Below are 14,370 nucleotides of genomic sequence, written 5' to 3'. Positions count from 1 at the left end.
CCCAGCACCGCTTGCTAAAGAGACTGTCTTTATTCCATTGGATATTCTTTCCTGCTTTGTCAAAGATTAGTTGGCCATACATTTGTGGGTCCACTTCTGGGTTCTCTATTGTGTTCCATTGATCTGAGTGTCTGTTTTTGTGCCAACATCACTCTTTTTTGAAGTTTATTTGAGAGAGAGTGTGTGAGTGGGGGAGGGGCAGAGAGACAGAGAGAGAGAATCCCAAGCAGGTTCCATGGTGTCAGCACAGAGCCTGACGCAGGGCTCGATCCCATGAATCATGAGACCTGAGCCGAAATCAAGAGTTGGTTGCTTAACCAACTAAGCCACCCAGGTGCTCCAACATCATTCTTCTGTGAAATTTTTCTCAATTCCAAGTCACTTACTCCCTCCTTTGGGCTCCCTGAGCCTTTTACTATCTTACATCATATATAATTGTATGATATCATACATTACACGTAACAGTATGTAGTTATATATAATTGCATATAATGACAATGTAACTATACCATTATACTCATGCCTCAAGTACAATTTCATGCTATATATATATCACTTATCAGCTCACATGTATGTCTTTAACTAGAATGATCTTAAGAAAGGAGACCTTATCTCAGTGCATACCATGACTCCTAAGTTAGTTAAATGAGTTATACTGACAAGGGTCTACTTGGCATTCATTTACCAGAAAGGCATACACCAAAATTTCAAAGCTGGGGAAAAAAGTACTCTTCAGTTCAAATGCTTTCTGTGCTATTTAAAACACTGTCATAAACAGTTTTTCTAAATCTAGAGCATATAAATTCTGAAATGTCATCAGTTACTATAAGCATTCCTCAATTTCACAAAGATATTTACCTGTAGTTATGACTACCACAAAGGCACTGATAAATACAAGCAGAAAGTGAGGCTGCTAAAGTATGCATTACATATACCTGGAAAAAAACCACAAAATTACTTTAAGTATAACTTTTAAAAAATCAAACTTGTTTCAAGACCAACTATAATAAGCATTATAAAAAAGTGGAAAAAACTATTCTGTCCTTATGAACTATTTCCTTTTTTTCCTTAACATTCATTTATACCTATACAGGTCTCACTACAGACAAATTAAAAACACTAAGGCTGTGGGCAGATAACATAAAACACACACAGGCTACCTAATTTCTATTTTAAGAGCAAATGGGAAAAGACATTAGCTATTCAGTAGTGCATCAGCCATGTATTAAAAGAAAACCCTTTGGGGCACCAGGGTGGCTCAGTTGGTTAAGCATCCAACTTTGGCTCAGGTCATGATCTCTCAGTTCAAGAGTTCAAAGCCCCATGTCGTGCTGTGTGCTGGCAGCTCAGAGCCTGGAGCCTGCTTCAGATTCTGTGTCTCCCTCTCTCTGCCCCTCCCCTACTCATGCTCTCTCTCTCTGAAAAATAAACAAACATAAAAAAAAAATAAATAAATAAAAAAAGAAAAAGAAAGCCCTTCAAGACTCAACCTTCTTCAAACAAAATATGTAGAAGCTCAGTCTGGTAAATAACAGTTTACCTATGGATAGGTCACTGAAGAATACACTACCACATATTCTAGCTACTAGAGAAAGCAAGGAACCTAAAGAGAGGGAAATTATTTAGGGAAAGAAGAAGGTATGAAAGACAGCAACTGAAGGGCAAACATTTGTACTGAGGAAGAGAAGGCTCTAAACATGGCATGACAAGCAGTGAAAGAAGTACATCTGACAAGCATAATCCAGGTCAGAAAGCAAACTAGATTAGACTATTAAAAGACTAAGTTCTTCAAATGGAGGGTTGCTGGAATGGAGGAGAGTGGGGATGCACTAGATGCGTGATGGACATTAAGGAGGGCATTTGTGATGAGCAGTGGGTATTGTATGTAAGTGATCAGTCACTAAATTCGACTCATGAAACCATTATTACACTATACATCAACTAACTTGGATTTAAATTTAAAAAAAGAGACCAGGTTCTTGATCTAATTATGAAGTAGGACAGTCTTGGATGCAGATAAAAATGGGAGAGTCACAGATTAAAACCAAAAATCAAGGATATCATCATATTAAAAGAAGACAACAAAACCCACATATGGGAAATTGCAAAAATGATCAAAATATTTTTAAGTTTCTCCAATCAAAAAGTGGAGTCTATTTCTCTACTTACTGAACCTGGGCTGGCCTTGTGACTTGCTTTGACCAAGAAGGCAAAGCATTATATGAGTTCTGAACCTAGTCCTCAAAAGGCCTTGCAAATTCTCCTATTGCTGCTCTTTAAACCCTGCAACCACTATGTAAAATAATCTAGCTGGGATGGTTAATTTTATGCATCAACTTAACTGGACCATGGGGTGCCCAGACATTTGGGGAGACATTCTGGGTTATGTCTGTAAGCGTGATGTGGGGTGAAATTAACACGGGTAGAAGTGGCAGACTCAGTAAAGCAGACTGCCCTCCCTAATGTGGGCGGGACTCACCCAATCAGGTGAAAACCTAAACAGAATAAAGCTGAATATAAGGGAACTTCTGCCTGGCTGTACTGAGCTGGAACACTGGTGTTGTCCTGCCTTTAAACACTTGCTCCTCTTGGGTCTCACGCCTACTGGCTCTAACACTGTACCTTATACTACTACTGGCTTTTCTGGTTGTCAGGTCTCTGGACCCAGACTTGAACTACACAATAGGTCCTGGGTCTCCTCCACCTTGATGACAGCCAATCTTAGGACCTCTCAGCTCCCATAGTTATGTAAGGCAACTGCTCTGTACACATACATACACAAGTCCTATTTGTTCTGTTTTTCTAGAGAACCTAGACCAATACATTAGGCTTGGTTCATAGTGGATGAGACCCATATGATCCAGATTCTCCTGTCATCCCTGGAAATAGTGTGCCAACCACCCAAAATGCAAATAAGGCCATCCTAATCCAGAATCCAGCCAACGTACCAGCTGACGGAAGACAAATGAAAATATCCAGACATCAGTCAGTCCAGCTGGCCCAAATTAGAACTGAGGAGCCAACCCAATGAATCATGAGCAAAATAAATGATGGCCATTTGAAGTTACTAATGTTTCAGGGTGGCTCTTAAGCAGCAAAAGCTAACTGATATACCAAGTGTATGCTCATTATTAAAATTAAGTATGTGATACAGTTTAGCTAAAATGAGCAAAATCTCAACAAAATTAAATTCCTTACTGTATCATATACCATGTGGGCATTTATACTAGAGGAGGGCGGGAAAAGCGGCAAAATTAAATTACAAGGGTTAAGGTTATCAAAGAGGGTAAGGCTGTAGGCAATATTCAGGCAAGCAGAATATTGAACTGGTATGATATCACAGCCTGAGAGGTGGGTGAGAACCAGACGACAGACTATTAAGAGAAAAAGAGAAAAGGAGTCCAAACTTGGTCATACTTTCAAGGATTTCAGTATGCTTGGAGAGTAAAGATGAAACATGGAATGTGATATTAACTGTACATAAAGTACAGTGGTGATGATGAAAAGATGATGTGCTTGACTAGATAACCATGTGTACTGATTCAGTAAGTTTGGAGTCAATTTAAGAATCACATATCCTTAAAATACATAATGTTTTAATATTAATAAAGGAAAACTTTAATTTTATACCGTAATACTTAGTTCCTATTTCTAAAAATCAATCAGCTTCTCCCCTAATTGTAATGCTAAAACAATTACTCATGTATCTGCATACACACCTATTACTCTTATCTTAATAAAGTGGCTAAATAACACTGAATAACTAAATTTAAAATTGAATTTAGTTCAATTTGGGTATGAGAATACAAGTGAGGTCAGCCTGGCCTCACCTTAGAACAACCCTAAGTTCTCTTTGATCAAAAAATATAAACTTAGTAATGTGACAAACCCTATGTATAGTCTGATGTTTAAAATTGCTTCTAGGGGCGCCTGGGTGGCGCAGTCAGTTAAGCGTCCGACTTCAGCCAGGTCACGATCTCGCGGTCCGTGAGTTCGAGCCCCGCATCAGGCTCTGGGCTGATGGCTCAGAGCCTGGAGCCTGTTTCCGATTCTGTGTCTCCCTCTCTCTCTGCCCCTCCCCCGTTCATGCTCTGTCTCTCTCTGCCCCAAAAATAAATAAACGTTGAAAAAAAAAATTTTTTTTAAATTGCTTCTAATAAGTGTTTCTTAACACTTAGCTTTCGGTTTTATCATAATATACAGGTAAGTTAAAAGAATGAACCAAGCATACTTACCTTATTGCTCTGGATGTCGGGATGGGGTGGTGAATCAAAGTTTATTATGGCATGCAGAATATCATGTGTGAGGTTACTAAGGTGCAGTAATGGATTGGCAACTACTGTTTTGGCACTGGCAGTACAAGCAAAGAGGAGGGGTACCGAGGTTTGCTCTGACAGAGGGCTAGGAAATATGGGTTCTGAGGTTTCCTTAAAAACAATGGGAAAAAAAAGGTTAATCAACTATTTAAAGTGGTAATTCACTACTTTACTATTTCAGAAGTCTCTTGGAAAAACTTCAAAATAATTCAAAATTAAAAGCATAACAGATTACAGAATTAGGACCTGAGGAGGTCAACATTCCACCAATTATAGAGGAAAATGAGGGGACAATACCCTTTTATCCTAAGGAGAAGTTCATCACCTCACAAGGCACTCACGTAAGAATGCAGAGTATGAATGCAGCAGATCACAGGGCTTGACGGAGAATGATCCTGAAACCATTATACACACACTACGCTACAAACTCCTAACACAAAACGGTATTCCTTAAAGCAACCATAATGAAGAAAATCAACAACTTTAGTACTTAAAAACCAAAAGAGCAGTATCAAAAACCATTTCTCATGTGTGTACTATTTCAACTGGCCACTGTGTAACTTACATACCTGCTGAGATTCTTGTAAAAGCAAAATCAACTCCATTCTCACAGATGCAAGACCCCCTCCGTGGGAGCCATGAAGTATGCAGTAACTCAGAAACATCCTCAAGAGTGACTGATATTTCAAAAGCCACTGTCTTTTTTCCTGAAAATTTTCTCTCAGTTGTTTCACTTTTGTTTGCTGAAGCAAATCTTCAGAATCTTCATTTAATCCAAATCCATCTCCATTTTCGTCCAGGGCAGACTGTAATTCTTCTCCATCTGAACAATAGTCACAGGTCCTCTGAAGAGCTATTACCTCTCTTTCAAGCCAGTGGTAGAGTTGGTAACGCAATTTTCCACCATCTATTTCATAGCCAGTAGATAAAGTACGAAGTTCTACGGTGAGAATCTTTAAACATGCTCTAAATTTTAACTGAACTGCAATTATGTCTTCTGATGGACTCAAAATATCATTTTCATCTAGTGTGCTGAGAGTGTCTGTATAATTAGAACTTGTTTCATCTACTTTTTTCACCGTTTTTCTCTGTAAAGGTTTCAGTTCTTTCATTGAGATAGGGAGATCGTCATTTTCTTCATCGTTATCACTGTCCCATTTTAATTCTAAAGAGTCATCCTGAAATACAACGCTTGGTTGGCTCCAGTCAAAAGAAAGAGTGGAGTTTGACTGCTTCTCTGAGGAACCCTCTGAAGAAGATCCAAAACCATTCATCACTGACTGTGACCAATCAACAGCAGAAGACTTATCTTCCCTTGCATCCAAGTTCACTGGAGAAGAAGGAGAATAGTCTTTACTAGTATCCAGAAAACTCGATGTTCTACAAAAAGGTTTTGTTTTCTTGATGACTTTTGGCATCTTTGATAATACTTCCAAAGCTAACATAGGACAGCCAGCTTTTAAATGAGCACTGGCAGTAGTAAAAAATAATCTTCTTTCACTTAAATTGATTGTTCCTGCCAGTCCACTTTTTCCCGTTAAACTCATGTGTGTAGACAATACATCAGAAGATCCAAAATGACGTCTCAGCAACAGAGGATGCGTTCTTAGATAATTGTAGAAATTAAAAACTGCAGGATTACAGGCTGACATCATGACTTGATCTGAAAGTAAATTAAGTTTATCAGCTAAGAAAAATTCAAGAGTTGTACTGCAGTCTTTTTCTCTATGGCACCTTTACCCACCTGGTCTTTTGACAGAATTTTACTAAGAGATCACACTCACACATGGCATTGAACAGACAAGAACACGTTTGTCATGAAAGTGTTTTAACATAAAAGGAGTACGGAGGTTATCCTGATTTCCGCCTCTTCAGGTAATAATTTAAGATTATTTGAACATCCACTTACACACCCATAGTTCTTATTCTCCTACCTCCCTCAACATCCCTTCCCAGTCTGCTGTGCTAAATCTTCCTCATCTTCTCTACTTGAGGATGTTAAGAGTATCCTAGAGTTCAGTGCTTGGCTTCTTTTCTGTCTACACTCGCCGAGTGAACTCATACAGTGCCAAGGCTTCAAATACCATCTAGACATTGGTAACTTGCACATCTATTTCAAGCCCAACTTCATCCTGTACATCTAGACTGCTATATCCAAAGGCCTACATTACATTTCCATTTACATGCACATACTCTTTCCTCAAGGTCTCTTTATCTAGTGTGCTCTTAGCCTAAACCACTCTTTTTTTTTTTTTCAACGTTTATTTATTTTTGGGACAGAGAGAGACAGAGCATGAACGGGGGAGGGGCAGAGAGAGAGGGAGACACAGAATCGGAAACAGGCTCCAGGCTCTGAGCCATCAGCCCAGAGCCTGACACGGGGCTCGACCTCACAGACCGCGAGATCGTGACCTGGCTGAAGTCGGACGCTTAACCGACTGCGCCACCAGGCGCCCCAAAACCACTCTTTATCCAGATAGCTACTAGATAACTCACTCAGGTCTCTGTTCAAAGGTCAGCTTATCAGAGAGGGCTTCTCTATCTAAAACAACACTCCCCCAAACCTGCTCCTGGTTTTCCTCATACCATTTACCTCAAGCTAAAAATCCAGGAGTTATCCTTGACTCTTACTCCCTTCACATCCAATCCTACCTAGTTTACCTGAAAATTATATTCCAAATCCCACCATTTTTCTGAGCCTCCGCTCCTATTATTCCAGTCCAAGCCACTCTTACCTTTTAAAATTTTCTTCTAGAATAGAGAATTTGACTCTAAAAGTATGTGATCATGTATTAATCCCAAATCAAAATACACTTTTTTTTTTTTTTAATTTTTTTTTTTTTTCAACGTTTATTTATTTTTGGGACAGAGAGAGACAGAGCATGAACGGGGGAGGGGCAGAGAGAGAGGGAGACACAGAATCGGAAACAGGCTCCAGGCTCTGAGCCATCAGCCCAGAGCCCGACGCGGGGCTCGAACTCACGGACCGCGAGATCGTGACCTGGCTGAAGTCGGACGCTTAACCGACTGCGCCACCCAGGCGCCCCGCAAATCAAAATACACTTTTGACATGAATATGTGTAGGTATAAAAAAGTGACTGGCAAAGGCCTTTTCTTTTCCCCCTTCATTACAGACAAGTCAGTTTGGAAATCTTTAGCTCAGATGGCCAGGACATTTCAACAACTGAACATGGCTTTCTCACAATTCTCTCACAGTAAGACTCGTGATATTCCTCATTAAATGATGCTATGTAAAAACCTATCAACTAAAATCTTTTCCAGTTAGTACTTCAAGTGATATGACTGACACCAAGGATACCAGCTATTACAAATAATTCAATTCTACCTATGGAAAAATATTTGAAAAGCATATCCCATCATTTTTATATGATTTCATACAAAGATTCCATTTTATACTAACCTCTAGAAAAGCTTAAGCAAAAGGGATTTCTAAAAGAAAAGGAGATCTTAAAAAAAGGTAAAATATAAAAAATTCTCTACCTCACTCATCTCATAAAAAACTAATCCTATCACTTGTCAACTTTCTTTAAAGAATGTATTTTTATTATAAAAATTATAAAACTAATTGACAAACACACAAACTTGCACCTGAGAAAAATGGATTTTCTATCACTACTTTCCTCAAAATTTACATTCAAATATTGATAATATTTATGTTGAATACACTGATTTTATAAAATCAGAAAATCCAAAGTTCTTGGTTTTCAAAGGATTTTTCTGAAAAAAGGATTTTCCTAAAAAAAACCCCAAAAAACTGTATATACATAACTCTGTGTCCCCAACTAAATCTTAAAAGTCTTAGACCATGTTTTCAACTTGCTTTGTATTACCCTTAGCACCCAACAGTGTGTTCTGCACCCAGCAAATATTAAAACAACTGTATTATTATCTGTATTATTAACACCTTAGAAATGTAGCTTACCATCATCCTCTCTGACTGGTTGCTTTATTAATGTTTCCAGAGCACCACTATAATCTTCCAAAATCCAATATGCCATACTCCGAAGAAAAGGATCATAATGCATACTTATGTTCAATGAATTGAGTTCACTGACAGGAGAATCAATTCCCAAAACTTTTTTACGTAAAATAGATTTATATGTTGCTGATGTATCAAATTCAGACTCATAGAGTCTTGCTATTACAAGAGCCAACTGAATGTCATTCAGTTTCTCAAGACATACCTTCAAAAAGAGAAATACTGGTTATCAATAAGCAGAAGCATCTTTCATTTTAAGATAAACTCGACTGACTCACTAATAACTAGATGAAAAAAAAGGCACTGTTAGTATCTGAAATTTTTAAAAATATTTATTCTTGAGAGAGAGGGAGACAGAGTGTGAGCAGGGGAGGGGCAAAGAAAGAAGGGAGACACAGAACTGGAAACAGGCTCCAGGCTCTGAGCTGTCAGCACAGAGCCTGACGTGGGGCTTGAATTGTGAGATCGTGACCTGACCGAAGTCAGACACTTAACCAACTGAGCCACCCAGGCACCCCTAGATGATAGGATTTTTAAAAGTCACTATTAAATATTACTATGTATTTATTAGCCTTATGCAATTTCTGCTATTCTTAAATCAAATTAAAAAATAAAAATTTAAGCCTACATAAAAAGCTTAAAAGGCTGACAATGCTTCTTTTCATGTTTATTTACTTTTGGGAGAGAGAGAGAGAGACAGAGCGCAAGCAGGAGAGGGGCAGAGAGGGAGACACAGAATCTGAAGCAGGATCCAGGCTCTGAGCTGTCAGCACAGAGCCCGACGTGCGAAATCACGTCCCAACACACAAACTGCGAAATCATGACCCAAGCCAAAGTCAGACACCCAACCAAATGAGCCATCCAGGCGCCCCAACAATGCTTTTATTAAAAAAGTTTCATCATTACCTCAATTGCATCTCTGAGGCAACCAGCTAAAAGAAAAAATGCTGCAGAATGTTCAAATCTTTGTTTGCCTAACAAAGAAAAGGCATTCTTTAAAGCTGCTTTACGCCATCTCTCATCCTCAAAATTGTGTCCAAAAAACTGTGTCATCTTGGTGTCTTTTTGGGATCTATAAAGAAAAAAAATGTATGAAAATTTTGAAGCACAATGTTTCCACAGTCAGAACCAATTTTATAAAGTCAGCCATTTACAAGTTAAGACTCAAAGGAAACACTTGCCCATGTATGGATTACTATACATCTGCCTGCCCACTGGAGGATTACTGGTGATCAAAACCTAAGGAATTTATTTATCCTGATTCAAAACAATCCTAAAAGATCTAGTCTCTGAGAAAACTGACTGGTGCCCATGATCTTCCCCTCAAAGTTGTATTCATATAGATTCACCTGGAACAGAGTGTGAAATAAATGGTGAACTATTTTTAGTAATCATGTTTATCAAGTCTTGCTGAGAATAAGTAAAAGAGAAAATTCCAAGTGATCCTTGCTCAAGAGTGGGGTCGGGGCCCACAGGAGGAGGGTAGTTTGGAGGGATAGCCTGGTCCATGAATCTGTAATAGGGCAGAGGGTAGATGCCTGTTCCAGATTCCACCAATTCGTCTTCTTCCCCACTACAGAGACAAGTCTTTGGTTTAGTTCTTTGTTCCAAAGAAGTGTCATGAGAAGTTCTTACAATAAATAAGAAAATGGCTTCCTGGACTGATAAACCTAAAACCTAAAGTGATGTCATCAAGATTTTTCTATTCTGGAAAACACTTGGGCTTCTTTCCTATGAATCTCTCCCTAAACACAAAAATAACTAAGAATGTACATGAATCACAATTAACAAGAACAACAAATCTTGACTTTATTTCATACACTTGTTCCTTACGAAAAGTTTTCCATTTTGAAGCAGTTTTCTTACCTACCTATATAAGCCCCAAATCACAGCTTTCTTTCTCATTGCAAGGTAAAAAATGGCAGCATCTAAAGGATCATTCTTTCTATAAAAGGCTGCTTTAGCTACCTATAATTAGAAAATGTTGGTCAAAATTTCACGGAAACAATTTTTAAACAAACAAAATAACTTCTCTCACATACCACACCGACACACATTATTTCAATGACCAATGAATTAAGAAAATATGTGCACGAATGCATGGATGTTTATGTATACATACGCACACATATACACATATTTTACACTTGAACGCGTGCATTTTTTATAATTTCATAAGTAATTCAGGGTGGTGGCCTCCAAAGACACAGAGAGGTGGAACACATGGATGATGCTCTTCAGTACAAGCTCCTCAGTACTATTTTACTTTTCCAAGATGTATACACTTCATTTTGTAAAAATCAGACACATACTAAGTAAATGTATCAACTACAATGGAAGAATTAGAATATAAACATTAAAATCCTGTATTAATGAGGTATTTTGAAATATCATGGCTATTTCAAGGCATTTTACTGATTCACTTAAAAAATAGAAACAAGAAAGGGAGTAAGGAATGTTCTTTAAAGCAACACCTAAAATACATTAATTACTTCATTTTTCTACCACAATAAAATACAACTTACCTTTTCTATGCACTTGCGTAAGGTGCGGGTGTTCCGGACCCACCACCCCACGCCCATGGCTCTCAGTTCCGACCAGGTGGGATCATCTTTCTGCATGGCCGGCAGCATGCTCAGCAGTTCCTCCTCTGCTACCGAGTGAAACGCCCAGGCAAAATGACTAGTAGACAGGCCTGAATAAATGTCAAAAAATAATGTTCATGGGAAATATAAACATGTTTATATAATGATGATCAGAAATGCGTGTGCCATATCTGTCATAAGGAAGTCTCAACTCTTTATGGGACTCACAGAAGCACAATTAAGAGTTTAGGTTTGGGGGAAATAGGTTTTTTCTTTCGTTGTTTCTCCTAACAACTCTATCACTTCACTATTTTTTATAATAAGCACATATTTTCTATGATTAAAACACCTATTTTTAAAGAAAGGTAAGAAAAAATGTTTTATGGAAAATGCTACTTTTCTGATTATTTTTGCTCTCTAGCTATTACCCATGATCTTTCCTTAGAAAATGAGAAACACTTAACGTACTGTTCTATGCTGGAATGACTGTTATTCACAGCTGATTCTCACTTTCCTTTGGTCAATGTTTGTTTTGTGGATTGAATACCATGGAATTAAAACAGCATCAAGTAGATAGGACACCTACCTGAAAAGAACTTAACAGGGTAGACTCTGGAATCAGATGATACAATAAACCCAGATCCATCCCTAACTATGTAACTGTGGACAAATTACTTCAACTCCTGATTGCTCAACTGCCTCATTTATAAAATGTGAGTAATCACAGCACTACCTTATTACGTTGTTGTGAGGATTAAAATACCAGAGTTTAAGCATTTAGAATAGAATCTTAAAGCATTTAAAATATCAGAGTTAAGGCATTTAGAATAATAACTATTATTACCGCTTATCACCACATTAGTCAGACACTTTTTTATGTACACAGTATCATTTACATCAGCAATTCTCTTAACCTACTGGCCCCTACATTTGGGGCTTACTGTTCAGCTTCCATTTGGTCTCTTCACAGAGTTCATTTTCTTTGGTATTTCTGGGTGAAGTACATGCTTAATTATAAGATGTGGCTTTGAACATATATGGACTCAAAATTTTAATCTGATAGCAAATGCCAAGGAATCTGAAATGCCCACTATACTTTCTTTCCTTGGAAAGAAATACAGAAATTAAAAAAAAGAAAAACACCTATGCAGTAAATGGACTGCTATTCTGAACTGTTTTTAGATGTCTATTATCTCTCAACTAAGTTCAATAACATTTCACAAATAATTAAACGATTATACTTAGAATTTTAGTACTTTTCCAAAGCTAAATACAAAATGAAGGGAAGGAGGGAGCAGAAAGACAGAAAGAAAGGAAAAGAGAAAGCAAGAGACAGACAGACATCAATAAGAAGAGGCTAACCTCTGTCCCAATAACACTGTTTAACCCTGTAGCTCCCAATAATGCTGGAACCCAGCTGCACCTCTGAACTTCCAGGGCAGTAAGCCAAGAAATACCCTGTTTTAAGTTACCTTAAACTTAAGTCAAATATTTCTGTTAATTTAAGGCCTAAGGTATATGAAAGTATCTGAAAGGTTAATAAACTAACATCTGAAATACACATTAATATTAACAGTAGTTTTGGGGTGAGTGAATTTTCCCTTTCTATGTTCCATACTCTTTATGTAAGACAATTAAAAACTATTATTTCTGGAACAAAAATGTTACTCAAATTTTGGGTAGAAAACTCAACTTTGATAAATGTTAAATAGAGCCAAGAAAAAAATCTAAACAAGTTGAAGAGAATAAAACAGTATTAATTGGTCTTAAATGTATGACGCATTTGAAAATGTAACACAGATTATCTAACTGCCCGATACCCATTTCTTCATTAAGTCTTTCCATCTACCAAAAAAATTCCAGTATTTTAAGCAAAGAAAATTAAATGGAAATAAATATTTTTACAAGTAAGTTAAGGACACTTAAAATGTGTCAAATTTGTCATTGTCATATCTGGGCAAAACATTCTCAAGCCTCTCTACTTTTACTCTCTTTTCTTTTAGTAGATTACTACCATAATCACCTTGGTGAAGGAGCTGAGCTCGGTAAGCTGGAAGGGAAGTTGTAAGGAACGTATGAAGTCGAACAGCTAAAAGAAATTTTAACCCACATTCATCGAGAGTTTCTCCACCTATGAACAACAAAAACAATAACAAAGTATTTACTTTTTTGTATTTATAAGAAAACCATTTCATGAGCAAACTCCAAGTAAATGTTAATAATTCTGGCATGTGGCATATGTCACAGCACCAAATACAGGAACAAAACATTCTGAAACCAACAAAAGTTACCGGTCTAATTATTATCTAATATTTCCTTTGTCTACACAAACAAACATCACAGACCAAAGTAGTATAGTTAAATATTTTGAAAAATATTAAAGAGAATGAATTGACTCGGGGTTAGCGATATTTTTCATAACTCAACCTCCTCCCATCTGATCTTGTTTAAATTAAAATGTAACTAAATTTTAAAATAGTTTAACCTTCACTCTGCAATTCCATGTTGATTCAAGCCATAGACCCATCCCAATAATCAACTGCTAACACAGGAAAAAATAGTTACATATTTTCCTTTCAAACACAATTCAAGGGGTGCATCCCACTGACCTATGCACAAGGCCAGACTTGTTAATTTCAAATCTTACTGAGATCTGATGTGAATTCTACCTTCCAATTTTTTTTTTTTTTTTTTTTATAACTCAGATTAAGAAGAAAAAAATGCTCTCTGGGTGAGGAAAAGACCTAATTTTATTATACTTATTTTTGTTATGCTAAGCAGGAGTATACATTACTGCTAATTTTAAAGAACCTCAATATTTTTAAAACCCATTAACAGGGGCACCTGGCTGGCTCACTCGGTTAAGTATCCAATTTATGGGTTTCTGCCCAGGTCAGGATCTCAAGGTCTGTGGGATTGAGCCCCGTGTCAGGCTCCACAATGATAGCATGGAGCATGCTTGGGACTCTCTCCCTCTCTCTCTCTCTCTCTCTCTGCCCCTCAACCTCTCTAGATGCATGCAAACTCTCTTTTAAACTTAAAAAAAAAAAAAAATTAACAGTGATTACAACAGGAGAAAAAGCAGAAAGCACCTTTTACTTTCAGGTATTTAAAGTGATTATTTATTTATTTATTTATTTTTGAGACAAAGAGACAGAGCATGAATGGGGGAGGGGCAGAGAGAGAGGGAGACACAGAATCGGAAGCAGGCTCCAGGCTCTGAGCCATCAGCCCAGAGCCCGACGCGGGGCTCGAACTCACGGACCGTGAGATCGTGACCTGAGCTGAAGTCGGCCACTTAACCGACTAAGCCACCCAGGTGCCCCTAAAGTGATTATTTAATAAGAAGGTTAACTTTTGCCAAACTCAAAAGGATTCGATTGGATCTTTAACATTATTAAGTAGACATCAGGTAAAAATGACTGGCATAGTGACTCTCTGCATACTCTCTCAAAGTACTATGATTTAC

The 14,370-nt window shown here is 37.6% G+C and overlaps 1 protein-coding gene across 8 annotated transcripts in view; it reads right to left on the bottom strand.

Moving 5' to 3' along the window:
* The window catches only part of DMXL1 (Dmx like 1), a 135,511-nt gene that overhangs the window by 58,926 nt on the left and 62,215 nt on the right, over window positions 1-14,370 (bottom strand). For all 8 annotated transcript variants that reach the window (XM_045486595.1, XM_045486552.1, XM_045486566.1 and 5 more), the window contains 8 exons: window positions 12,925-13,032; window positions 10,842-11,011; window positions 10,187-10,284; window positions 9,223-9,388; window positions 8,260-8,521; window positions 4,886-5,979; window positions 4,236-4,427; window positions 859-935 (listed from right to left, as the gene is read on the bottom strand). In XM_045486595.1, coding sequence (XP_045342551.1) covers window positions 859-935; window positions 4,236-4,427; window positions 4,886-5,979; window positions 8,260-8,521; window positions 9,223-9,388; window positions 10,187-10,284; window positions 10,842-11,011; window positions 12,925-13,032 — 2,167 coding nt within the window. The remainder of the gene's footprint in view (window positions 1-858; window positions 936-4,235; window positions 4,428-4,885; window positions 5,980-8,259; window positions 8,522-9,222; window positions 9,389-10,186; window positions 10,285-10,841; window positions 11,012-12,924; window positions 13,033-14,370) is intronic.

Source organism: Leopardus geoffroyi, chromosome A1, assembly GCF_018350155.1.
Source record: "Leopardus geoffroyi isolate Oge1 chromosome A1, O.geoffroyi_Oge1_pat1.0, whole genome shotgun sequence".
Taxonomy (NCBI): Eukaryota; Metazoa; Chordata; class Mammalia; order Carnivora; family Felidae; genus Leopardus; species Leopardus geoffroyi.
The sequence above is the reverse complement of the archived record's forward strand: the minus strand, read 5'-3'. Positions and strand labels throughout refer to the sequence as shown.